Source organism: Bombina bombina, chromosome 2, assembly GCF_027579735.1.
Source record: "Bombina bombina isolate aBomBom1 chromosome 2, aBomBom1.pri, whole genome shotgun sequence".
Lineage (NCBI taxonomy): Eukaryota > Metazoa > Chordata > Amphibia > Anura > Bombinatoridae > Bombina > Bombina bombina.
The window spans coordinates 252,338,757-252,366,564 of record NC_069500.1 but is presented as its reverse complement, the minus strand read 5'-3'; the positions used below and the strand labels follow the sequence as shown (position 1 = coordinate 252,366,564).

The 27,808-nt window shown below is 40.0% G+C and overlaps 1 protein-coding gene across 1 annotated transcript in view; it reads left to right on the top strand.

The window, feature by feature from the left end:
* LOC128646919 (solute carrier organic anion transporter family member 4C1-like) overlaps positions 1-27,808 on the top strand; it is a 198,307-nt gene that overhangs the window by 22,584 nt on the left and 147,915 nt on the right. Inside the window, exon 2 of the mRNA XM_053699728.1 lies at positions 6,851-7,114. Coding sequence (XP_053555703.1) covers positions 6,851-7,114 — 264 coding nt within the window. The remainder of the gene's footprint in view (positions 1-6,850; positions 7,115-27,808) is intronic.

Below are 27,808 nucleotides of genomic sequence, written 5' to 3'. Positions count from 1 at the left end.
AAAAAAAAAAAGAACTAAGTTACAAAAAATAAAAAAATATTTACAAACATAAGAAAAATATTACAACAATTTTAAACTAATTACACCTACTCTAAGCCCCCTAATAAAATAACAAAGCCCCCCAAAATAAAAAAATTCCCTACCCTATTCTAAATTAAAAAAGTTAAAAGCTCTTTTACCTTACCAGCCCTGAACAGGGCCCTTTGCGGGGCATGCCCCAAGAATTTCAGCTCTTTTGCCTGTAAAAAAAAACATACAATACCCCCCCCCCAACATTACAACCCACCACCCATATACCCCTAATCTAACCCAAACCCCCCTTAAATAAACCTAACACTAAGTCCCTGAAGATCTTCCTACCTTGTCTTCACCATCCAGGTTCACCGATCCGTCCTGAAGAGCTCCTCCGATGTCCTGATCCAAGCCCAAGCGGGGGGCTGAAGAGGTCCATGATCCGGTCAAAGTCTTCATCTAAGCGGGGCAGAAGAGGATCTTCCATCCGATTGAAGTCTTCATCCAGGCGGCATCTTCTATGGTCTTCCATCCGGAGCGAAGCGGCAGGATCCTGAAGACCTCCAGCGCGGAACATCCATCCGGCCCGACGACTGAACGACGAATGACTGTTCCTTTAAGGGACGTCATCCAAGATGGCGTCCCTCGAATTCCGATTGGCTGATAGGATTCTATCAGCCAATCGGAATTAAGGTAGGAATTTTCTGATTGGCTGATGGAATCAGCCAATCAGAATCAAGTTCAATCCGATTGGCTGATCCAATCAGCCAATCAGATTGAGCTTGCATTCAATTGGCTGTTCCGATCACCCAATAGAATGCGAGCTCAATCTGATTGGCTGATCGGATCAGCCAATCGGATTGAACTTGATTCTGATTGGCTGATTCCATCAGCCAATCAGAATATTCCTACCTTAATTCCGATTGGCTGATAGAATCCTATCAGCCAATCGGAATTCAAGGGACGCCATCTTGGATGACGTCCCTTAAAGGAACCGTCATTCGTCGGGAGACAACGGAAGAAGAGGATGGATCCGCGTCGCCTGCTTCAAGATGGACCCGCTCCGCACCGGATGGAAGAAGATCGAAGATGCCGCTTGGAGAAGATGTTTGCCGGTCCGGATGTCCTCTTCTTGCTGGATAGGAGGAAGACTTTGGAGCCTCTTCTGGACCTCTTCACTCACCGGATGATGGATCGCCAACCCCCGCTTGGGTTGGATGAAGATGTTGGAGCCAGGACGGATCGGTGATACCTGGATGATGAAGACAAGGTAGGAAGATCTTCAGGGGCTTAGTGTTAGGTTTATTTAAGGGGGGTTTGGGTTAGATTAGGGGTATGTGGGTGGTGGGTTGTAATGTTGGGGGGGGGGTATTGTATGTGTTTTTTTTACAGGCAAAAGAGCTGAAATTCTTGGGGCATGCCCCGAAAAGGGCCCTGTTCAGGGCTGGTAAGGTAAAAGAGCTTTTAACTTTTTTATTTTAGAATAGGGTAGGGCATTTATTATTTTGGGGGGCTTTGTTATTTTATTAGGGGGCTTAGAGTAGGTGTAATTAGTTTAAAATTGTTGTAATAATTTTCTTATGTTTGTAAATATTTTTTTATTTTTTGTAACTTAGTTCTTTTTTATTTTTTGTAGTTTAGTTAGTTTATGTAATTGTAGTTATTTGTAGCAATTGTATTTAATTTATTTATTGATAGTGTAGTGTTAGGTTAATTGTAGGTAGTTTATTTAATTAATTTATTGATAGGGTAGTGTTAGGTTTAATTATATCTTAGGTTAGGATTTATTTTACAGGTAAATTTGTTATTATTTTAACTAGGTAACTATTAAATAGTTATTAACTATTTAATAGATATTGTACCTGGTTAAAATAATTACAAAGTTGCCTGTAAAATAAATATTAATCCTAAAATAGCTATAATGTAATTATAATTTATATTGTAGCTATATTAGGATTTATTTTACAGGTAAGTATTTAGCTTTAAATAGGAATAATTTATTTAATAAGAGTTAATTAATTTTGTTAGATGTAAAATATATTTAAGTTAGGGGGGTGTTAGTGTTAGGGTTAGACTTAGCTTTAGGGGTTAATCCATTTATTATAGTAGCGATGAGCTCCGGTCGGCAGATTAGGGGTTAATAATTGAAGTTAGGTGTCGGCGATGTTAGGGAGGGCAGATTAGGGGTTAATACTATTTATGATAGGGTTAGTGAGGCGGGTTAGGGGTTAATAACTTTATTATAGTAGCGGTGCGGTCCGCTCGGCAGATTAGGGGTTAATAAGTGTAGGCAGGTGTCGGCGACGTTGAGGGGGGCAGATTAGGGGTTAATAAATATAATATAGGGGTCGGCGGTGTTAGGGGCAGCAGATTAGGGGTACATAGGGATAACGTAGGTGGCGGCGCTTTGCGGTCGGAAGATTAGGGGTTAATTATTGTAAGTAGCTGGCGGCGACGTTGTGGGGGGCAAGTTAGGGGTTAATAAATGTAATACAGGGGTCGGCGGGGTTAGGGGCAGCAGATTAGGGGTACATAAGTATAACGTAGGTGGCGGTCGGCAGATTAGGGGTTAAAAAATTTTAATCGAGTGGCGGCGATGTGGGGGGAGCTCGGTTTAGGGGTACATAGGTAGTTTATGGGTGTTAGTGTACTTTAGGGTACAGTAGTTAAGAGTTTTATGAACCGGCGTTAGCCCAGAAAGCTCTTAACTCCTGCTATTTTCAGGCGGCTGGAGTTTTGTCGTTAGAGCTCTAACGCTCACTTCAGAAACGACTCTAAATACAGGCGTTAGAAAGATCCCATTGAAAAGATAGGATACGCAATTGACGTAAGGGGATCTGCGGTATTGAAAAGTCGCGGCTGAAAAGTGAGCGTTAGACCCTTTAATCACTGACTCCAAATACCAGCGGGCGGCCAAAACCAGCGTTAGGAGCCTCTAACGCTGGTTTTCACGGCTACCGCCGAACTCTAAATCTAGGCCATAGTATTCATTGTTGAAAGCTAAAACTTGGCTCATAAACTGATTTCTAAGCCATTAAACTGCCTATTATCTCAATGCATTTTGACAGTTTTTCACTGTTAGGCAATAGGCAGTACTAGTTCATGTTTTCCATATAGATAACTTTGTGCTCACTTCTGTGGAGTTATTTATGACTCAACACTAATTGTCTAAAATGCATGTTTGTAAAAAGCACATAAATAAGGGGGCAGTCTGCAGAAGTATAAATATAAAGTAATCACAGAGGTAAATCTTTTATTAATATAACAGTGTTGGTTATGCAAAACTGGGGAAAGGGTAATTAAGGGATTGTTTATCTATTTAAACAATAACAATTTTCAAGTAGACTGTCCCTTTAAGAACTTCTCTTTTAACAGCAAAACATAAAATATGAGAATTTGCTGTCTCTTTAAGATTGCCTAGTCCAGTGTTTCACATAGGAATTTACTCTGTGACTGATAGTCTTATTATTTAAAGTGATATAAGGGATATTATAAGTAATTTAAATAAAGTCTACAAAAAATAAAAAAATCTAACATATGAAAATACTTTTAAGTATTTTTCATAATTAGGGCTAGATTACAACTGAGGTGCTATCTTAACGTGCGCTCGTAAAGGGGCAAAATTCCCCCGTTTATGGGCGCACGTGAAATAACCAGCCATTAAAGTGGCTGGTTAATGCTAACTCGAGCTTGTGGTTTCACTTTATGCTAAGCACAATTAAAGGTATAGAGGCCCATTTATCAAGCTCCGTATGGAGCTTGTGGGCCCGTGTTTCTGGCGAGTCTTCAGATTCGCCAGAAACAGCAGTTATGAAGCAGCGGTCTAAAGACTGCTGCTCCATAACCTTGTCCGCCTGCTCTGAGCAAGCAGACAGAGATCGCCACAATTCAACCCGATTGAGTACGATCGGGTTGATTGACACCTCCCTGCTGGCCGCGTATCTTCAGGGGGCGGCGTTGCACCAGCTGCTCTTGTGAGCTGCTAGTGCAATGTTGAATACGGAGAGAGTATTGCTCTCCGTATTCAGCAATGTCTGTCGGACCTGATCCGCACTGTCAGATCAGGTCCGACAGACATTTGATAAATAGGCCTCATAGTCTACACCTTAGTCATCTTAAAGGGACATAACACCCATAATTGTCTTTCATGAGTTAGATAGTGCATATAATTTTAAAGAACTTTTCAATTTACTTCTATTAGCAAATTTTCTTAGTTTTCTTGTAATGCTTTGTTGAAAAGCAGGAAGGTGGGCTCATGAGTATGCACGTGTCTGAGGCACTATATGGCAGGAGTTTTGCAACAATGTTTTACATTAGCAGTAGCACTAGATGGCAGCATTATTTCCTGTCATGTAGTGCTTCAGGCAAGTGCACGCTACCTACCTAGGTATTTCTTCAACAAAGAATAACATGAGAAAGAAACAAGTTTGATAATAGAAGTCAATTAGAAACTTTTTTTAAATTGTATTCTTTATCAGAATAATGAAAGACATTTTTTGGGTTTCATGTCCCTTTAAAGTCTTACCTTAGATTGAGCTGCTAATATCCTCCTGCGCCCCTTTCTATATCATGCAGCATTAACAGCATTAACAGTAAAAATGTTATTTTAAAATGAATATTGTTTCTGGCCACTTTGAAATGGTAATCTTAGAATCCTAAGACCGCTGCTCCTTAACTCGTCCGCCACATCTGAGGTGGCGGACAGCAATCAGCCCAATCGGATACGATCGGGTTGATTGACACCCCCCTGCAAGCGGCCGAATGGCCGCAAATCTGCAGGAGGCGGTATTGCACCAGCACTTCACAAGAACTGCTGGTGCAATGATAAATGCCGACAGAGTATGCTGTCAGCATTTATCGATGTGCAGCGGACATGATCTGCTATATCATGTCCGCTCGCACCTACATAAATTGACATCATAGAACAAACAGCAAGTATAATGAAATAAAATAGATATCACAATACAGTGATTAAATAGCACAAACAATAATAGAATACAAAATAATTAAAACAATGCGTAAATAAATCTGTGCACCAATGTCAATCAAATCCTGTGTAATAAGGATTATTTTATACTTAAAGGGACATTAAACACTGAATGAATGTTAGATATAATGATGCATTCAAAGAAAAGATTAGTCTGAGAATAACATGTAGATATATTTTATAAAGTTTCATTAGCTCTTTAAATATTGACAAAATAAGTGTTAAGTTTTAGTGTCTATAAAACAATGGGAGCTGCCATGTTGTAACTTAGGTTACCTTCTCTGCTGAGGCCAATTAGGGACAGTTATAAATAGGTTACTAGAGTGTACAGCCAATGGCTGTGTGGTATATAACAGTGTCCTGCACTTCCATTTCTAACAGGAACTGAAAAGCTCAAAATTTCAGAATGGAATTACAAGAAAAGGGGACAAAATAAATAGTGAAAGTATATTGCAGGGTTTCTTTTATATATATATATATATATATATATATATATATATATATATATATATATATATATATATATATAGTTTATCATTTTATATTACCATCCCAAAGTGTTTAATGTCCCCTTTAAAGTGACACTCAAGTCAAAATAAGCGTTTATGATTCAGTAAGAACATGCAGTTTTAAGACACTTTCCAATTTACTTCCAATATTAAATTTTGCACAGTCATTTCATATTCACACTTTCTGGGAAACAAGCTCACAGGGTATACGTATACTAGTCTGTGATTGGCTAATGTCTGTCACATAATACAGGGGACCGGAAAATAGAAGAAAAAATAAATTTGTCAGAAAAAAATCTACTGCTTATTTGAAATTCAGAGTAGGGGGCCTATTTATAAAATGCCTGTCGGACATGATCCGACATTGTGGATCATGTCCGACAGACCTCGCTGAATGCGGAGAGCGTATTCAGCATTGCACCAGCAGCTCTTGTGAACTGCTGGTGCAACGTCGCCACCTGCAGATTCACGGCCAATCGACCGCTAGCAGGGGGGTATCAATCAACCCAATCGTATTCGATCAGGTTGATTTCCGGTGATGTCTGTCCACCTCCTCAGAGCAGGCGGACAGGTTATGGAGCAGCGGTCTTTAGACCGCTGCTCCAAAACTTGTGTTTCTGGCAAGTCTGAAGGCCCCAATGTGTTAAATCATTGTCTTTTTATTATGCACTGATTAATTATGCAATTCTACTGCATTGAGTGGTCCTTTAATGTGCCCAATTGCCAGAAACTGGATATTGAAAGTCCACAGTCTGTGCTGATATCCAAGCCTGATTTCCTCAACAACAAAAAAAGAGAGATAATATGCAAGTCCCTTTGCTAATAGGGTTGCCACCTTTGCTTGAAAAAAATACTAGGTATGCTGTATATATATATAATTCAGGAACTAAAGCTGGTAAGACTTTCACCCTAAACAGGCCTTTATTTGTAGACTTCCTTTTTTATTATTGGAATTTCTAAGAGTAATGACAATTGTCATTTACATATATATTTACTGGGAACACACAGTTCCCTTAGGCCGCAATGTAAAGGCACTTTTCAGTGCACAACCCGCTCCCACCAACTTTAAAGCCCCAAATAAATAAATAAAAAACTATAATGCCCTCTATTTTGAGGGCATTTAGGGTACTTTTAGAAAATTAACCAGAGATCTGCTTACAGTAGCAATAACCAGCGCTAATAATTTAGCGCTCCACTTGTAATCTAGCCCTGTATGTATTAATAAGTATATCCCAGAACTTTTTTCCTGTTTGCATCTGGCAGGTGCTGATGATTATATGGAATAAGTGAAATGTAAAAATTGGCATTTTAACTGACCCTTGCCTTTTCTTTTTTTTTCCAGGTACTGCTGTCAATGGCTTAGTGACTGTTGTCATTTCTACTATAGAGAAACGTTATGACTTGAACAGTTCTCTGACCGGACTAATAGCCTCTAGCTATGATATTGCTTTCTGTCTTCTGTCACTTTTTGTTTCTTTTTATGGACAAAGAGGACATAAACCAAGATGGCTTGCCTTTGCAGCATTAATGATCGGGTTAGGTTCTATTGTTTTTTCCTTGCCCCACTTTACAAGTGGAAGTTATCAGTATGGAAGCAAAAATAGAGGTAAGTGACATTTTATGCAATTAAAGACATGTTGAAAGCAAAACATGTTTGTTTTTATATGTGAAAACATCAAAAAAATGAATGTATGTTTGTGGATAACACATACAACAGCTTATTTTAGATGGAACAAAGAGAATGTACTGAAGGAGCAGCAATCCACTACTGGGAGCTAGCTGAACAGATTGGTTGAGTCAATGAGAAAAGGCTTGTTTGTGCAGCCCCCAATCAATAGCTTGCTCCCAGCAATGCATTGATGCTCCTTGGCCTATGTAGGTATGCTTTTCAACAAAGGATACAGGGACATCTAAGCAAATTGGAAAGTTGTTTAAAAATGCATGCTCTCTCTGAATAATCCCTTTAAGGCTAAAGTCTGTACTTCCACTTTTAATAGGAACTGGAAAGTTACAATTTTTAGAGTTAAATTGTATTAGAAGGGGATACATATTGTTTGTATACTACACAAAATAAAATTTGATACAGATAAAAATCCCTTTATCCAAACTACTTAGGAATGGAAAAGATTTGGATTTCAGAATAGTTTGGATTTTGGAATATTTGCATCTTTAAAATTGGACAGCTTGGGGAGAGGAAGAAACCATGGGGCCAATTTATCATTGCGTCAATTTCGACGCATTCACTGGAGTCAATATGCTCACCAGACATCGCCAGACATCGCTGCTGCAAATCTACATACGACAGCCTTATTTATTAAAAAGTCTGTCAAAAACATGCACGTCAAGTATGTGAGCATCGGACTGTTGATAAATAAGAGTTATCGATTTCACAGATATTCATTTTTTTCCAACTGTATTTATACCATTTCATTACTGTCCATGAACAAGCACATTTCTCTAAAGCTAATCTTTTATTTTTCATCTGTTAATGTCCAAGAAATAGCTAGATTTATACGTGAACAAACAATAATAGCTCATAGAAAGTATTTTTTTTATTTGTTATACAAAAAATCTGATATATGATATTTTCACATAAATGAATGTATTTGTATTTCTAGAAATCATGATATGACTATCTCATGATTTTTTTCTTTTTTAAAATGATTATTAATGCTAGAATTTGTTCATATATATTTGTACATACTTGTACATATGTATGTAATATGTCATAAATCTTTTGCAAACATATTTACATGTCTCTAAATTCCTTTTTTTGTTCTAAACAATGTTGTCTTATATCTCTGTGTTTATTTATACCACTATATGTATATAGTGTAAATGTATTATTATTCTGAGCAAGAATAATTGCAAATTTAACATGAAATCAGAGTATCATATGTATTTATTTGCAATCAATGGATATTTTAAGAGCTGGGCCATTTTTCTCTCTGCACCTGTGTAACCCTTCCTGATTGCAGTCTAGTTTGAAACACCACCCCTACGCAGGTGTTAAAAAAAATGGGCTGGCATTTAAGATGAGATTTCTTAATAAAAATTAAATTCAAGAGAAGGAAGAAAAACACTAAAAATAGCATGACAGTAAAGAGGTGATTTTAATTTCTGCTGTATCTGATTCATGACAGTTTAATGTTATGAGCTATCAGTTTAAGAATATATTGAATGAAACATCATTCAATTATTAAAATCATTGTCAGAAATATTACACTGTGTGGCCTAATGTCATCATCAATGTTTATCTTTAATACTAATTTCACATATACAGTACCCCACAAAAGTGAGTACACCTCTCACATTTTTGTAAATATTTTCTTATATATTTTAATGTGACAGCACTGAAGAAATGACACTTTGCTACAATGTAAAGTAGTGAGTGTACATCCTGTATAACAGTGTAAATTTGCTGTCCCCTAAAAATAACTCAACACACAGCCATTAATGTCTAAATCGTTGACAACAAAAGTGAGTACACAAATAAGTGGAAATGTCCAAATTGGGCCCAGAGTGTCAATATTTTGTGTGGCCACCATTATTTTCCAGCATTTCCTTAACCCTCTTGGGCATGGAGTTCACCAGAGCTTTACAGGTTGCCAGTGCCACTGGAGTCCTCTTCCACTCCTCCATGACGACATCACAGAGCTGAAGACAAGGAAACATTGGTTCCAATCAACTTGCAAAAGTCTCTCCAAAAGATAGAGATGAATTGTGGACCTCTGTCGGAAACAATATTCACAGGAATGCCATGAAGTCGTACTACATGCAAGAGAAAAAGAGACAATAATTCCTGGGCCGATGGCAGTTTCGTTAAGGGTACAAAATTAGCCATTCTGGAGAACCAATCCACCACAACCCAGATAACTGTATGGTGGTCAGAAGGGGGGAGGTCCACAATGAAGTCCATAGTTATGTGTGTCCATGGTTGTTTGGGAATGGACAATGGTTGGAGCAAGCCAGGAGGCAAGGATCTGAGAGTTTTGTTGGCAGCACAAGTTGTGCAGGCTTTCACATAATCCAGAGCATCAGACTTCATAGTAGGCTACCATATATGTTGGGAAAGATGCTTAAAGATCCTAGTCAAACCAGGATGTCCTGAGAGTTTACTATCATGATGTCAGGGTGCCAGGAATCAGACTGAGATGAGAAGTGCAAAAATAATCACACCTTTATTAATAGCAAAAAATAATAAAAAGTCCACAAGTCAAATAACAAGCCAGGAATCAAAACCAGAGCTGGTAGTAAGACAAGCCGAGTCAAGAGCCAAAGCGAGTAGTCAGACGAGCCAGAATCAGGAACAAGGAGAACAGCAGAGTCAGGAACAAGCCAGGGATCAGGAACCAGGAAGGACATCAGACAGCCAGGTAATACACAGGAGCTCTCACAAACAGGTCTGAGATAACGCAAGGACAAAGCATACTGAACAGAAACCTTTAAATAATAAGTGATGACATCACAATTCTGAGACTGCATCCTGTTTCACATGGATGATGTAAACCAGTCTGGCCATAAAATGAAGTGCAGGAAGTTAGCAGCATCCCCCACAATGCACCAAGTCAGGAAGAGAGGTGAATAAAATGGCTGCCAGCAGCACATGGCAAACAAGTCAGGAAAAAACCCTGACAGTACCCTCCCCTCAATGACCCCTCCCCCACGGGAGGAACAAAGGCTTACTGGGGAAACGGGCATGGAAGGCACGGAGGAGGGCGGGAGCATGAACATCAGAGGAGGGAACCCATGAACGCTCCTCTGGACCGTAGCCCCTCCAATGAACCAAATACTGTATGCGGCCCCTGGACATACGAGAGTCAATAATGCTGCTGACCTCATACTCCTCATGGTTGTCAACAAAGATAGGACGGGGACGAGGCAACATAGTGGTAAACCGATTACAAACCAATGGTTTCAAGAGGGAGACATGAAAAACTTTGGAGATGAGCATTGTAGGAGGAAGGTCAAGAGTGTAGGCCACAGGATTGACCCGTCGGAGTATTCGAAAAGGACCAACATAACGGGGAGCCAGTTTATTGGAAGTTTATTGGACAGAGGTGAAAATTGTCGAGAAAGGGCATCAGCCCTAACGTTCTTACTACCAGGCATGTAGGAGACCACATAATTAAATCAAGACAAAAATAGCGCCCATCTGGCCTGTCGGGGCGACAAACGTTTTGCTTCAGATAGATAAATTAAATTCTTGTGGTTAGTAAGAATGAGCACTGGCACGCTAGTACCCTTGAGAAGATGCCTCCATTCCTTGAGTGCCAAAATTATGGCCAGTAATTCCCTGTCGCCAATTTCATAATTGCACTCCGCTGGAGACAATTTCTTAGAGAAGAAACCACACGGATGCAAGGAACCGTCAGGCGTAGGGCGCTGAGACAAGAGGGCACCTACTCCAGTCTCAGACGCATTGACTTCAAGAAGGAAAGGCAGGACAGGGTTAGGATTAGCCAGAACTGGAGCGGCAGCAAAGGCAGTCTTAAGACTATCAAAGACCTCAATGGCAGTAGGTGACCAATGGAGTGGATTATTATCTTTACGGGTCATGTTTGTGATAGGTTTGACCAAGGAAGAAAAGTTTTTAATAAAATTTCTATAGTAATTGGCGAACCCCAAAAAACGTTGAATAGACAGAAGACCAACTGGGCGAGGCCACTGCAGAACTGCAGATAACTTGTCAGGATCCATGGAGAACCCTGCAACGGAGATAACATAACCTAGGAAGGTTACTTGAGTCTGATGGAACTCACATTTCTCAAGTTTACAAAACAGGCCATTCTCACGTAGTCTCTGAAGAACCCGTGTAACATCAGAAGGATGAGCCTCAAGTGTGGGTGAGTGTATGAGGATGTCGTCTAAGTACACCACAACACAGTATTGCAACATATCTCGTAGGACATCATTAATAAATTCCTGGAAAACAGCAGGAGCATTACATAGGCCAAAGGGCATTACAAGATACTCATAATGCCCACTCCTGGTGTTAAATGCTGTTTTCCATTCGTGGCCCTCCTTGATCCTAACGAGATTGTACGCTCCTCTCAAATCAAGCTTAGTAAAGACCATAGCTCCCTTGAGGTGGTCAAAGAGTTCCGTAATGAGCGGAATAGGGTAAGCATTCTTAATAGTAAGACGATTAAGACCCCTATAATCGATGCATGGTCTTAACTCGCCACCCTTTTTCTTCACAAAAAAGAATCCAGCCCTTGCAGGAGAGCAGGATTTGCGGATGATCCCCCACAACAGAGCATAGGAAACATACTCCTCCATAGCACAATTCTCTGCAACAGACAGAGGGTAAACCCGGCCCCGAGGAGGAATGGCTCCGGGTTGCAGGTCTATGGCACAATCGTAAGACCGGTGAGGAGGCAACGTACCAGCACGCACCTTGTCAAAAACGTCTAGGAACTCTCGGTACTCCTCTGGCAATTGAGATACTGAAGAAGTGCACAAGACTTTAACTGGTTTCTGAAGACAAGTGGAAATACATTGCAGAGACCACGACAAAATTTCGGACCTGCGCCAGTCGAGACTGGGATTGTGCTTTTGGAGCCAGGTATAACCCAGAACAACCGGAAAATGGGGAGAGATTATCACCTGGAACTGGAGGGTTTCAAAATGGAGAGCCCCAACAGCCATGGACAACGGAGCGGTAACGTGAGTAACGAGTGTGGGCTGAAGGGGCCTGCCATCAATGGCCTCAATAGCAAGCGGAACGGACTGAGGCAAAACAGGAATGGAGTGCTTCGATACAAAAGCACTGTCAATTAAATAGCCCGCAGCAACGGAGTCAACAAGAGCCTGGGTGACTATGGAGGAGTCCACCCAGGAAACGACAACCGTGACCAAAGGTTTCTCCTTTAGCGGTTCTGGGGGACAAGGATAAACCACCTAAGGTCTGCCCCTGACAGGACCTTAGGTGTGAGCGTTTCCCGGCTGTGTAGGACAAGACTTCAAAAGATGGCCCTGTAACCCACAATAGAGGCAGAGCCCCTCCCTCCTCCTAAAGGCCCTCTCTGCCGCGGAGAGATGTGTGAATCCCAACTGCATCAGGTCAGCAGTACCTGGTGACTCAGTACCAGGAGGCATGGGAGGAGAGGGAAGCATGGGTGGGAACGAACACGTAGGAGACAACGGTACAGGAGGCTTCTGCAAGTGCTCCTTAAAAGAAGGCCTCTCACTTAGTCTGATGTCAATTAGGAACAAAAAAGACACCAATGCCTCGAGATCCTCTGGTAAATCTCTGGCAGCAACTTCGTCTTTAATCACATCAGAGAGCTCATGAAAGAAGGTGGCAACAAGGGCTTCATTGTTCCAGCCTACCTCTGCTGCAAGCATACGGAACTCAATGGCATACTGAGCAACCGATCTTGTACCTTGCTGAATGGACATGAGTAGTTTAGCAGCAGAGAAGGAGCGAGCTGGAACATCAAATACCCTTCGAAAGGAGGCCACAAATTCAGGGTAATTTGAAATCACAGGTTTATTAGTCTCCTACAAGGGATTAGCCTAGGCAAGAGCTGTGTCAGAGAGTAACGAGATGAGAAATCCCACCTTAGCTCTGTCAGAGAGAAACGCCTGAGGTAACATCTCAAAGTAAATGCCCACCTGGTTCAAAAACCCTCTGCACTGATTAAGATCGCCTCCATATCGCTGAGGTAGAGGTGCAAAACCGGACATGCTCCTGGTAAGCATAGGTGCAGCAGCGGAAACAGGAGGAGCCATAACTTGCGGAACACTTTGATCCAAATGTGCAGTGCTAAGCAGCAGGGTTTGCAGGTCTAGTGCAAATTAATCCAAGCGGTGATCCTGTTCATCCATCCTGGAACTTATGGCAGGTAAAGGTGGATTACTAGCACCATCAGGATTCATGTTCCTTGGGTAATGTCAGGGTGCCAGGAATCAGACTGAGACGAGAAGTGCAAAAATAATCACACCTTTATTAATAGCAAAAAATAATAAAAAGTCCACAAGTCAAAGAATCAAAACCAGAGCTGGTAGTCAGACAAGCCGAGTCAGGAGCCAAAGCGAGTAGTCAGACGAGCCGGAATCAGGAACAAGGAGAACAGCAGAGTCAGGAACAAGCCAGGGATCAGGAACCAGGAAGGACGTCAGACAGCCAGGTAATACACAGGAGCTCTCACAAACAGGTCTGAGACAACGCAAGGACAAAGCATACTGAACAGAGGCCCTTTAAATAATAAATGATGACATCACAATTCTGAGACTGCATCCTGTCTCACATGGATGATGTAAACCAGTCTGGCCATAAAAGGAAGTGCAGGAAGTGAGCAGCATCCCCCACAATGCACCAAGTCAGGAAGAGAGGTGAGTAAAATGGCTGCCAGCAGCACATGGCAAACAAGTCAGGAAAAAACCCTGACACATGAGCCCAGGATAGCACAGGGGTGCTTAGGTTCAGAGGCACAAACAGGATATCAGAGGCCATGAGGGTTTCAGGAGGTTTACTGGACTGGGCACTTTGCAATCTTTGCAGAAGGGTGGCATTTAGTTGAGCAACAACACAGGAGGGAGGTATGATGTGTTCAATAGGAGCTTCAGAGGAATCACTTGAGTGAGGGAACTGACGGGATAGGGCATCTGCCTTCTTGTTCTTTGTCCTAGGAAGATAAGAGACCACAAAAGTTAAAAAGGGAAAAGAACAAGGCCCACCTGGCCTGTCGAGGATTGAGTTGATGAGCAGTCTCTCTAGGTAAGTCAGATTCTTGTGGTCGGTGAGAATCTGAATGGGATTGGAGGTGCCCTCTAACCAATGATGCCATTCAGTCAAGGCCATCTTAATGGCTAAGAGTTCATGATTACCTACATCGTAATTCCTCTCTGCAGGAGTAAAGCGTTTAGAGAAAAAGGCTACAGGGTGTGACTTGGAAGTCAAGGGATCCCTTTGGGTTAGAACTGCTCCAGCCCCTATCTTGGAGGCATCAACCTCTAAAGTGAACTGTAGGTCAGGATCAGGATGGCAGAGCACAGGAGCAGAACAGAAAGCCTTCTTCAGACGAGAGAAGGCATTAATGGCTTCAGGAGGCCAATGTTTACTGTCTTTGTTCCGTTTTGTCAATTCAGTGAGTGGAGCGACTGTTTGAGAAAAGTTTTTTATAAACTTACGGTAATAATTGGAGAACCCCAAGAATCTCTGTAGTTCATTTAATGAAGTAGGTTGATGCCATTCTAGAACTACAGTGAGTTTAGCAGGATCCATGGCAAAACCCTCCTTCGAGATGACATAACCTAGGAACTGGATGTGGACTTGGTCAAACTCACACTTTTCTAGCTCAGCTACCAAAGAATTGTCTCTGAGATGTTGAAGTACCTGTCTCACATGCTTATGATGCTCCTCCAGATTGGAAGAGAAAACAAGGATGTCATCCAGATAGACAATGACAGTGTGGTTGATTAGGTCACGGAAGACATCGTTGACAAATACCTGGAAGACTGCAATGGCATTACACAGCCCAAAGGGCATTATGAGGTATTCGTAATGCCCTGATCTTGTGTTGAAGGCGGTCTTCCATTCGTGGCCTGGAAGATATGAATCAGGTTGTATGCCCCACGTAAGTCTAGCTTGGCAAAGAAGCGAGTATCCGGGAGTGAGTCATACAGTTCAGTGATCAAAGGAATGGGATAGCAATTCTTAATAGTTATGTTGTTCAAGGCCCTGTAGTTGATGCAGGGTCTAAGTCCACCATCCTTCTTACTGACGAAAAAGAAGCCTGCCCCAGCAGGAGAGGAGGCAGGGCGAATGAAACCTTTAGCTAGGTTCTCTTGGATGTACTCCTCCATAGATTTGGTTTCAGCTTTGGGGAATGGATAAGTCATCCCTTTAGGAAGTGGGGTTCCGGGAAAGAGGTCGATCTTGAAGTTATAAGGATGGCGGGGTGGCAGCACGTCAGCTGCTTTCTTCTCAAACACATCTGCGAAGTCTGCATATATTTAGGGAAAGTTTGGAGGAGTCTGTATACTGGTTATGGGAATGTGGAGCAGAGAAGTGACTTTAGCAAGGCAGGAGTGGAAACAGGAGGTACCCCAGGAGGCCAATTGTCCTTCCGCCCAGTCGAACTGGGGTTTGTGTATCTGAAGCCAAGGAAGACCAAGGATGACAGGCTGTGCTGGGGAATGAATGACCTCGAACCGCAGCTGTTCAGTATGAAGGACTCCCACAGTTAGGGTCAGGGGTGTTGACTTAAAATGGATCAACCTTGAACCAAGGGGGGTGCCATCCAGAGTAGTTATTTTGAGACAATGTCTTTTCTGCAGAAGAGGCAAACCAGCTTGAGTCATAAAACGGTAATCCAGAAAATTTCCAGCTGCCCCTGAATCAATGAAGGCTTGAGTGTGGACAGTATTCTGAAGGATGGTAAGAGAAACAGGTACCAGAATCCGAGAGGAGTGAGGGGATTTAGTAGAGATCATGCTTAGAGGTACCCCAGTGTAATCCCCGAAGCATTGGCTTTTCCTGGCCGAATGTCACAGTTCTTTTGTTGGTGTCAGTTAGAACCACAATAAAAGCATAGTCTCAATCTCCTTCTCTGTCTTTCAGACTCTGAGGGTTTGAAGGAAGAAATATCCATGGGTTCCTCTACAGGGGTGGCTGGAGAAGAAGAAGGGGTAGAGGACAGTTTAGAAACTGGACGAATAGAAGGACAGGAGGTAAGGATACTCCGAGTTCTGTCTCTCTCAGGTGTCTCTCCTGGAAGCGAGAGTCTAGACTGATACAAAGTGTTATAAAGGTATCCAAAGAAGAGGGAATATCACGATAAATGAGTTCATCTTTGATGCATTCATGCAGACCCCTCCTAAAGGCTGCCTTGAGGGCACTGCCATCCCAACTGGTCTTTAGTGCCAAGGTGTGAAACTCGATGGCAAATTGTGCCACAGTTCTATTGCCCTGGCGGAGATCTAGGAGAGAAAATTCTGCAGCAAAAGTACGGCCAGAAGTCCCAAAGACAGAAGAAAGTGCAGCAATGAACGCATCAGCGTCATTCAGGAGTGGAACGTTCTGTTCCAAAAAAGGAGAGACCTAAGCTAGGGCCTTCTCTTTCAGTAAAGAAATGATAAAGGTGACCCTTGACTGGTGAGACTGAAAGGTGTCAGGATTATTGCGGAAGTGCTGCCTGCATTAGTTAAGAAAACCCCTTCATACTTGTCAGGAGGTATATTTCCAGAAGCAGAGGAAGAAGCCGCAGTACCAGGAGCGGAGACAGGCGGTACAACAACAGGAGCGGTATTCCTCGCAGTATCAAGTAAAGGAGCGGTTATAGCCTCTAACTTGGAATCCATATTCTGCAACTGTGTGGTATGGGTTCCCAACATCTGTCCCTGAAGATAAACTGCTCATGCCACCTCATCTGGCTCCATGGCCCAAGTATAATGTTATGCTTGTAGGATACTCCACTATCAGAACGAACTCGTCCAGTAATCTTCTTATCCCGTCATCGAGCTGGAATGATAAGGAATATCCCAGAGCAGAGAAAGTTTGCAAGATAAGATAAATAGCACTCACCACAGGCAGGATAGTCTGCAGTGGCAATGGTAAAGCAGTCCAAAGGTAAACCACTAGAATGGTCAGGCAGGCAGGGTTTGGCAACGGTAAAGCAGTACAAGGGTAAACTACTAGAATGGTCAGGCAGGCAGGGTTTGGCAACGATAAAGCAGTACAAGGGTAAACTACGAGAATGGTCAGGCAGGCAGGGTTTGGCAACAGTGCAGCAATTCAGAACAATAGGAGTTAATCAGGCAGAGTAGTCAGACAAGCAGAGTTCAGCAACAGTAAATTTATCCAGCAATTTAGGGGTTAACCAGGCAGAGTAGTCAGACAGGCAGGGTTTATCAACAATAAGCCAAATAGCAGAAACAATCTATCACACCCAGGAGCACACAAATTAACACCTATACTTGGGCAGTGATGGATCGATTTGAAAACACTTACATAGGCATAGGATTCATGCCAGAGGCGTCAGGACCGGCATCAGAGAGAGAGGAGCGTGCAGTGATGACGTGAGCGCTGCACGCATCCGGACCCGACACAGCCCCTGGCAACGAGCAGGGAATGAGGCGCTGCACCCCTAGCAATTGCTAGATGGTGCGGCATGACAAGGATTTGGTTCCAGTAATCTATGTCCTTAGTCTGCTTGTCTTCAGCAAACTGTTTGCAGGCTTTCTTGTGCATTATCTTTAGAAGAAGCTTACTTCTGGAACGACAGCCATGCAGACCAATTGGATGCATTGTGTGGCGTATGGTCTGAGCACTGACAGGCTGACCTCCACTCCTTCAACCTTTGCAGCAATGCTGGCAGCACTCATATGTCTATTTCCCAAAGACAACCTCTGGATATGACGCTGAGCATGTGCACTCTTCTTTGGTCGACCATGGCGAGGCCTGTTCTGAGTGTAACCTGTCCTGTGAAACCGCTGTATGGTCTTGCTCATCGTGCTGCAGCTCAGTTTCAGGGTCTTGGCAATCTTCTTATAGCCTAGACCATCTTTATGTAGATCATTAATTCTTTTTTTCAGATCCTCAGAGAGTTCTTTGCCATGAGGTGCCATGTTGAACTTCCAGTGACCAGTATAAGAGAGTGTGAGAGCGATAACACCAAATTTAACACACCTGCTCCCCATTCACACCTGAGACCTTTTAACACTAACGAGTCACATGACACCGGGGAGGAAAAATGGTTAATTGGGCCCAGTTTGGACATTTCCACTTAGGGGTGTATTCACTTTTGTTGCCAACGGTTTAGATATTAAAGGCTGTGTGTTGAGATATTTTGAGAGAAGAGCAAATTTACACTGTTATACAGGCTGTACACTCACTACTTTACATTGTAGCAAAGTGTAATTTCTTCAGTGTTGTCACATGAAAAGATATAATAAAATATTTACAAAAATGTGAGGGGTGTACTCACTTTTGTGGGATAATGTACATACTTTTAAAGTATAATACACAATGTAACAAATGGCACTTACAAGTTCGGATGAGTGATCAATGACTCAAGAATAGAGTAATTTGATTAGTTAGTGATAGTAGAAAATGTATTTTTCAATCAGATTGGCTGATTTCATTAATCACGTGATTATGCATTCACCAATAAGAAGTTGTGGAAAAGTTTACCAGTTTGTGCGTTGTTTAGGAATTTGAGTATTTTGTCAAATTTGGTGCGGAAAATTTTAACATGTAAAACAGCTTTGGAAAAAGATTCCAAAAAAGAAAATGCTTTGTCGGCACTCTGTGCCTAACTCTTAAAAGATGGATAAACAAAAAGGTTAAAATCCAATATCACAAGCAAATGTTAGTGTAGAAGTAAAAATGTGTCCCTGAAATAATGGCTCTCTGGCCTTATCGTGTCATTATTTCATCAGGCAACACACGTGGACAATAAATACTGTGATGCCAAATGTAACTACTGAAATAAAACGAATTGATGTTGTTCAATCACATATTATATGGACGTTTAAAAAGTTAAGGCATGCGTATAACTCATGGACCATCGCATGTGTTGCCAATGTAACTACTAAAATAAAATGCAACATTATGGAATGATGTTGTTTAATCACACATTATATGTACTTATACGAAGTCTAGGCATGCACATGACTCATGAACCAATACATATGTGAGATCGCATGTATAATATTATCTAATTGGAACCAGTAATAGATGCCACATTTATAGCTATATTCGCATGTACCAGTCGCTAAGAGTGGAATACACCAGTTTTACAGATTCTAACATACAGTGCAAAACTTTCAATTACATTTCCAACTAAGGGGTCGATCCGATAAAAATCGTCGCCCGCAAAAGCTGGCGACGCCAATATTTGCGCGGGTTTGGTATCCTATATACGGCATAACCTAGAAGTTACGTGCGTATATTTCTGCCGTCGCCTGTAGTTTTTTGGTCCATAGGCAGGTATACCAAACCCACGCAGTTTGGTATCCAATATACAGCGTAAGGACTTACGTGACGAAAATGGAGAAATCTTACTCCATTTTCACCTCGCCACAAAAAGCAGCCGTAAGAAGCCTTACGCTGAGTATTGGAGCCCCGTAAACTCTCTAAACTAGCTGCTAAATAAAACCTAACACCTAACGCATGCGCAATGTCTATCTCCCTGTCAACCGCGATCCCCCGCCGCAATCCCTAATAAAGTATTTAACCCCTAAACCGCCGCTCACGGACCCCACCACCATCTACATAAACTAACCCCTACTGTGAGCCCCTAAAACCGCCACCATCTAACTGATCTATCCCCTAATGTGAACCCCTTACACCGCCGCCATCTACTTTATCTATCCCCTAATCTGACCCCTTACACCGCCGCCACCTATATAAAAAATATTAACCCCTAATCTAATCCCCCTGTACTGCCGCCAGCTATATTAATATTATTAACCCCTAATCTAATCCCCCTAAAATAATTATCTCTATTACCAGCCCTTAAAAGGGCCTTTTGCGGGGCTTTGCCCCAAAGTAAACAGCTCTTTTGAAAATATACAGGTACTAAGGGAGGCGCTAAAAGAAGCCAAAGGTATCAAGCACTTATAAAATTTAATAAAAACACATAAACATACATTAACATATGTAAAAGGGACGTCTCCCCAAAATGAAATACTACAAAAATACTAAAAAATGCAATTGATAAAACTTCCACAGATTTAAAATCATACAATCTGTATAGAGCAGTCCCAATCAGTTCGTTATAATAGGGTCAGATATAAATGTCTTTTCTCCATAAAATGTAACTGAGTATGTGGTCAGCGTCTCTATAGTCAAATACCACCAAGCTGCCAAATTGATAGATTGATAGAGCAATAGCTGCCAAACAGTGTAAGTAGATAATTATATACTTGCAATTCCAAAGTTCTCTTACTGTGTAAAATATCACTTTAGCAAAACATTCAGCCGTGTACTTTACCAGATCCTTATCCGTGAGGTGGATGTCTTTTCCCCTCGCCCGGTATTCACCTCGAGCGGGGCCGACTGAAACTTTCCGGCGTCTGACGTCACTGAAAGATGTTCCGGTTAGGAGAAGAAGCCGATTCCTGCGCTTACTTCTATGACCTGTAATCCTGGTCCTCTCAGATGAGCCCTGCACTTAGTGCTTATAGCACGCAAGGGATTGGATACTGGACAAAGTAAAGGATATCCCAGAATTGCTGCCAAACACAAGTCCTACAGATGATTTACTCCTATTTAGGAGAAGATAGTTCCAAAATGTATAACCCGGGTTATTAAGTAGGAATCAAAAGATATGTAGATTGTTGTCACAGAAATAAAAACAACAACACTGCCAACACATACGACGCGTTTCGCCCTCCTATGGGCTTTATCAAGATAGTGGTGGCAAGTGTGAATGACCTTATTTAAAGGGGTATCTTTCAGTCTGATTGGTGGTGGTTTCAATTAGCAGAATTGCTTTAAGGTGGTATTTGACTTTTAGTAGCAACTTCTTTTTAAGGTGGTATTTTTCTCTTCTGACCTTTTAAATGAAATCACACAATCTTGCTACTCAAGGGACCTCAAAATTGTACCAGAAAAAGGACCGCAATAGAATAATAAATAGAATATTCATAAATTAATAGTCATCCATCTTTAACGGAGAATCTATGTGTGATTAATAAGAGATATATAACAAATTTTTATTATATAAATCACTACAAATTGGCTCAAAGGCTTCCTAATAAAAAACTGTGTAAATATATCAAATGTAAATACATGAGTATACCATAAAATGTGCAAAACAGAATAAAATTACATAATTCTCATAATAAAGTGCAAAGTTAATATATAATCTTATAAGTGAAAAAAGTCTAAAAACTATACATGTGTAATAAAATCTAAAATAATTAATCATTCAAATAAAAAGGGAGAGAGATCTAATTCAGAATTTAATCCCTTAGGATATAGGGTGTCATACTTATAGATATATTCTGCTTCCCTTATAAGGAGGGTTTTCTCAATATTACCACCTCTCCAATGATTGTTTATTTTAAGAATACCCCAATATTTTAAATCCCTAGTAATACCATGGTGAACTTCCTTAAAGTGCTTATATAAATGTGTGTCCTCTTTTTCTTTTTCTATACAAAGAAGGTGTTCTCTTATTCTATCCCGGAGACTCCTCTTGGTTTCTCCAAAATAGAATAAGTTGCATGTGCATTTCAATACATATATGACATTCTTATGAGTGCATCTAATAATTCCCTTTATCGTGATATCTTCACCCAAACTATTGATTTTAAGATTCTTCAATTTTGAACTATGTGTGCATGCTTTACATGTGTAGCAGGGAAAGAAACCTGCTACACTTCTACCCTCCAGATCTAATTGTTTTTGGTCTCTTGTCTTCTTTCGTATTTCACTAGGGGCCAGAGTTGTTTTAAAATTCTTTGCTCTCTTAAAAATAAAGGTCGGTCTGTCCGCCAACTGATTCCCTATAATATTATCCTCTTTTAATAAATGCCAGTTCCTTTTAATAATTTTTTTAATCAGATAATAGTCTGCATTATAATCCGTTACAAATGGAACAATGATTTCGTCTCCTTTAATAATTTCCTTTGTTTTATAATTTAGAAGATCATCCCTATTCTTCATCTGCGCTTTTTTTATTGCCCCTGTAATATATTCCTCCTCATAGCCCTTTACAGTAAATTTATCTGCTAGGACTACTACCTGTCTTTCAAAGTCCTCAATACGTGAGCAGTTTTTCCTTATCCGTAAGCTTTGGCCGAACGGGATATTGTCCTTCCATTGCTTCAGGTAGCAACTATCCGCATGTAGCAGCTTGTTGCAATCTACCTCTTTAAAGTGAGTTTGTGTTTCCAATTTCTGGTCTATTACCATAATTTCTAAATCTAAAAACACCACTTTTTCTTTACTATAATGACTCACAAACTTAAGACCATTATTATTGTCGTTCATCTCTTCAAAGAGTTTTATCAATTCTTGCTCAGGACCCTTCCATATAATTAATAGGTCATCTATATAACGCTTATAGAGTACGAGGTTTGCACCGAGATCTCTACTATTAAAGAAATGCTCTTCCCAGACACCCATAAAGAGGTTGGCATAACTCGGTGCAAACCTCGTACCCATCGCGGTCCCTTCTATCTGCAGGAAAAATTTGTTGTCGAACGAAAAATAATTATGCTCCAATATATACCTGATATTATTTAAGATAAATTTTCTTTGTTCATCCCTCATATTAGAATCCTGTTCTAAATAGTGTCTGACAGCTTGTATACCTTGTTTGTGCTTGATTATGGTGTATAATGACGACACATCACATGTCGCCATTATCATGTCATTACTCCATTCTATCGATTTAAGACAATTCAGCATTTGAGTGGAGTCTTTGAGATACGAGTCCAAATTAGATACGTAGGGCTGAAGGAATTTGTCAATATATTGGGACACATTTGCTGATATGGAGTTAATCCCAGACACTATTGGTCTCCCCGGGGGTTAATCAGACACTTGTAGACCTTCGGTAGGAAATAAAAAATAGGGATTCTAGGGTGGTCCGATGTTAGATATGCAAATTCTTTATCATTCAGGATTCCTTTTTTATTTCCCTCTATTAGCATTTTATCAAGGATTATTTTGTATCTTTTTGTTAGGTCACTGGTTAACAATCTATATGTTTTCTTATCATTGAGGAGTCTGTAGGCTTCTGCCATATACTTAGTTGTGTCCATTATTACTACCCCTCCGCCCTTGTCTGCCGGCTTTATGGTGATTTGATTATTAGTTTGTAACTCACTCAAAGTCTCTCTTTCTTTTTTGCTTATATTTTGTTTTCTTAATTTGGGGAGACTACATTTCCTTATATCACTGGTCACTATCTTTTCAAACGTTTCTAAAAAATTGCCTTTGGCAAAAGTGGGGTTAAATCTTGACTTTGACTTCAGACTAGTATGTCGAAAATTATCTGTTATTTCATGATCATTAATCGCTTGTTTCTCTAAAGGGGTTTTCATAAAGAATCTTTTAATGGTCAAATTTCTAACGAACTTCTTTACATGAATGTGGGTATTAAACTTGTTCATCCTTACCGTAGGGGCATAGGAAAATCCCAAATTTAGGAGTTTCTCTTGTTCACTGTTTAACTTAAATTGGCTCAGATTAAAAATCCCTTTCTTTTCATTATTAACTATCTTACCCTTTTGGCTACATTTACGTGTTCCTCCTCCTCTCTTTCCTCGAGCCCTATTTTTCTTCTTTGGGTTTGGTCTAGATTTAATCTTGGGGTGTCTCTTGATGTGCCCTCTCTTGGAGGACTGTAGTCTAAAAAAGATTTCTCTTCAGTGATTAGTGTTTTGGAAACGGTAGGTTCTGCTCTTAAAGGGGCAAATCTATTGTACGTTGGTGTTTTGCACCGAGTTATGCCAACCTCTTTATGGGTGTCTGGGAAGAGCATTTCTTTAATAGTAGAGATCTCGGTGCAAACCTCGTACTTTATAAGCGTTATATAGATGACCTATTAATTATATGGAAGGGTCCTGAGCAAGAATTGATAAAACTCTTTGAAGAGATGAACGACAATAATAATGGTCTTAAGTTTGTGAGTCATTATAGTAAAGAAAAAGTGGTGTTTTTAGATTTAGAAATTATGGTAATAGACCAGAAATTGGAAACACAAACTCACTTTAAAGAGGTAGATTGCAACAAGCTGCTACATGCGGATAGTTGCTACCTGAAGCAATGGAAGGACAATATCCCGTTCGGCCAAAGCTTACAGATAAGGAAAAACTGCTCACGTATTGAGGACTTTGAAAGACAGGTAGTAGTCCTAGCAGATAAATTTACTGTAAAGGGCTATGAGGAGGAAAATATTACAGGGGCAATAAAAAAAGCGCAGATGAAGAATAGGGATGATCTTCTAAATTATAAAACAAAGGAAATTATTAAAGGAGACTAAATCATTGTTCCATTTGTAACGGATTATAACGCAGATCATTATCTGATTAAAAAAATTATTAAAAGGAACTGGCATTTATTAAAAGAGGATAATATCATAGGGAATCAGTTGGCGGACAGACCGACCTTTATTTTTAAGAGAGCAAAGAATTTTAAAACAACTCTGGCCCCTAGTGAAATACGAAAGAAGACAAGAGACCAAAAACAATTAGATCTGGAGGGTAGAAGTGTAGCAGGTTTCTTTCCCTGCTACACATGTAAAGCATGCACACATAGTTCAAAATTGAAGAATCTTAAAATCAATAGTTTGGGTGAAGATATCACGATAAAGGGAATTATTAGATGCACTCATAAGAATGTCATATATGTATTGAAATGCACATGCAACTTATTCTATTTTGGAGAAACCAAGAGGAGTCTCTGGGATAGAATAAGAGAACACCTTCTTTGTATAGAAAAAGAAAAAGAGGACACACATTTATATAAGCACTTTAAGGAAGTTCACCATGGTAATACTAGGGATTTAAAATATTGGGGTATTCTTAAAATAAACAATCATTGGAGAGGTGGTAATATTGAGAAAACCCTCCTTATAAGGGAAGCAGAATATATCTATAAGTATGACACCCTATATCCTAAGGGATTAAATTCTGAATTAGATCTCTCTCCCTTTTTATTTGAATGATTAATTATTTTAGATTTTATTACACATGTATAGTTTTTAGACTTTTTTCACTTATAAGATTATATATTAACTTTGCACTTTATTATGAGAATTATGTAATTTTATTCTGTTTTGCACATTTTATGGTATACTCATGTATTAACATTTGATATATTTACACAGTTTTTTATTAGGAAGCCTTTGAGCCAATTTTTAGTGATTTATATAATAAAAATTTGTTATATATCTCTTATTAATCACACATAGATTCTCCGTTAAAGATGGATGACTATTAATTTATGAATATTCTATTTATTATTCTATTGCGGTCCTTTTTCTGGTACAATTTTGAGGTCCCTTGAGTAGCAAGATTGTGTGATTTCATTTAAAAGGTCAGAAGAGAAAAATACCACCTTAAAAAGAAGTTGCTACTAAAAGTCAAATACCACCTTAAAGCAATTCTGCTAATTGAAACCACCACCAATCAGACTGAAAGATACCCCTTTAAATAAGGTCATTCACACTTGCCACCACTATCTTGATAAAGCCCATAGGAGGGCGAAACGCGTCGTATGTGTTGGCAGTGTTGTTGTTTTTATTTCTGTGACAACAATCTACATATCTTTTGATTCCTACTTAATAACCCGGGTTATACATTTTGGAACTATCTTCTCCTAAATAGGAGTAAATCATCTGTAGGACTTGTGTTTGGCAGCAATTCTGGGATATCCTTTACTTTGTCCAGTATCCAATCCCTTGCGTGCTATAAGCACTAAGTGCAGGGCTCATCTGAGAGGACCGGGATTACAGGTCATAGAAGTAAGCGCAGGAATCGGCTTCTTCTCCTAACTGGAACATCTTTCAGTGACGTCAGACGCCGGAAAGTTTCAGTCGGCCCTGCTCGAGGTGAATACCGGGCGAGGGGAAAAGACATCCACCTCACGTATAAGGATCTGGTAAAGTACACGGCTGAATGTTTTGCTAAAGTGATATTTTACACAGTAAGAGAACTTTGGAATTGCAAGTATATAATTATCTACTGTTTGGCAGCTATTGCTCTATCAATCTATCAATTTGGCAGCTTGGTGGTATTTGACTATAGAGACGCTGACCACATACTCAGTTACATTTTATGGAGAAAAGACATTTATATCTGACCCTATTATAACGAACTGATTGGGACTGCTCTATACAGATTGTATGATTTTAAATCTGTGGAAGTTTTATCAATTGCATTTTTTAGTATTGTTGTAGTATTTCATTTTGGGGAGACGTCCCTTAATGTATGTTTATGTGTTTTTATTACATTTTATAAGTGCTTGATACCTTTGGCTTTTTTTAGCGCCTCCCTTACTACCTGTATATTTTCTCTCTTATTTTAGACAACTGTAGGGATATTTGTCTTTTTAAGGGGGTGTTTGGTTATCGTTTTGGCCTAGTGCACTTATCTCTCCCTTTTATTTTACAGTAAACAGCTCTTTTGCCCTATAACCTTCCCTACCTACACCGCCGCCACCTATATTAATAGTATTAACCCCTAATGTAAGCCCCTTACACCGCCGCCATCTATATTAAAATTATTAACCCCTAATTTAATCTACCTACCCCGCCGCCAGCTATATTATCTATATTAACCCTAAGTATATTATAGTTAATATAGTTATTACATTATATGTATTAACTATATTAACCCTAATTATATTAGGGTTAATATAGTTAATATAGTTACTATAGTATTTATATAAACTATATTAACTCTATCTAACCCTAACACCCCTAACTAAATTTGTATTAAATAAATCTAATTCATATTATAAACTAAAATATTCCTATTTAAATCTATCTTGGATGACGTCATTTAAAGGTACCTCATTCGTCGTTCAGTCGTCGGCCGGGATGGATGCTCCGCGTCTGTGGAGCGAAGAATGAAGATTGAAGATGCCGCTTGATGGAAGATGCTGCCCGATGGAAGAAGTTTTTGCTGCCGCTTGGATAAAGACATCGCTGGGATGAAGACCTCTTCTTTGCCGCTTGGATAGACATCGCCCGGATCGGATGAGGAGTTCGGCCCGGCGTGGTGAAGATAAGATAGGGAGATCTTCAGGGGTGTAGTGTTAGGTTTATTTAAGGGGGGTTTGGGTTAGATTAGGGGTATGTGGGTGGTGGGTTGTAATGTTGGGGGGTGGTATTGTGTTTTTTTTCAGGCAAAAGAGCAGTTTTCTTTGGGGCATGCCCCACTAATGGCCCTTTTAAGGGCTGGTAAGGTAAAAGAGCTTTGAACTTTTTTTAATTTAGAATAGGGTAGGGAATTTTTTTATTTTGGGGGCTTTATTATTTTATTAGGGGGCTTAGAATAGGTGTAATTAGCTTAAAAATCTTGTAATTTTTTTTTATTTTTTTGTAATTTAGTGGGGTTTTTTTGTAATTTAGTTTAGTTTATTTAATTGTATTTTTAGATAGATATTTGTAGTTTATTTAATTTATTGATAGTGTAGGTGTATTTGTAACTTAGGTTAGGATTTATTTTACAGGTAATTGGGTAATTATTTTAACTAGGTAGCTATTAAATAGTTAATAACTATTTAATAGCTATTATACCTAGTTAAAATAATTAACAATTTACCTGTAAAATAAATATAAACCCTTACATAGCTACAATGTAATTATTAATTATATTGTAGCTATCT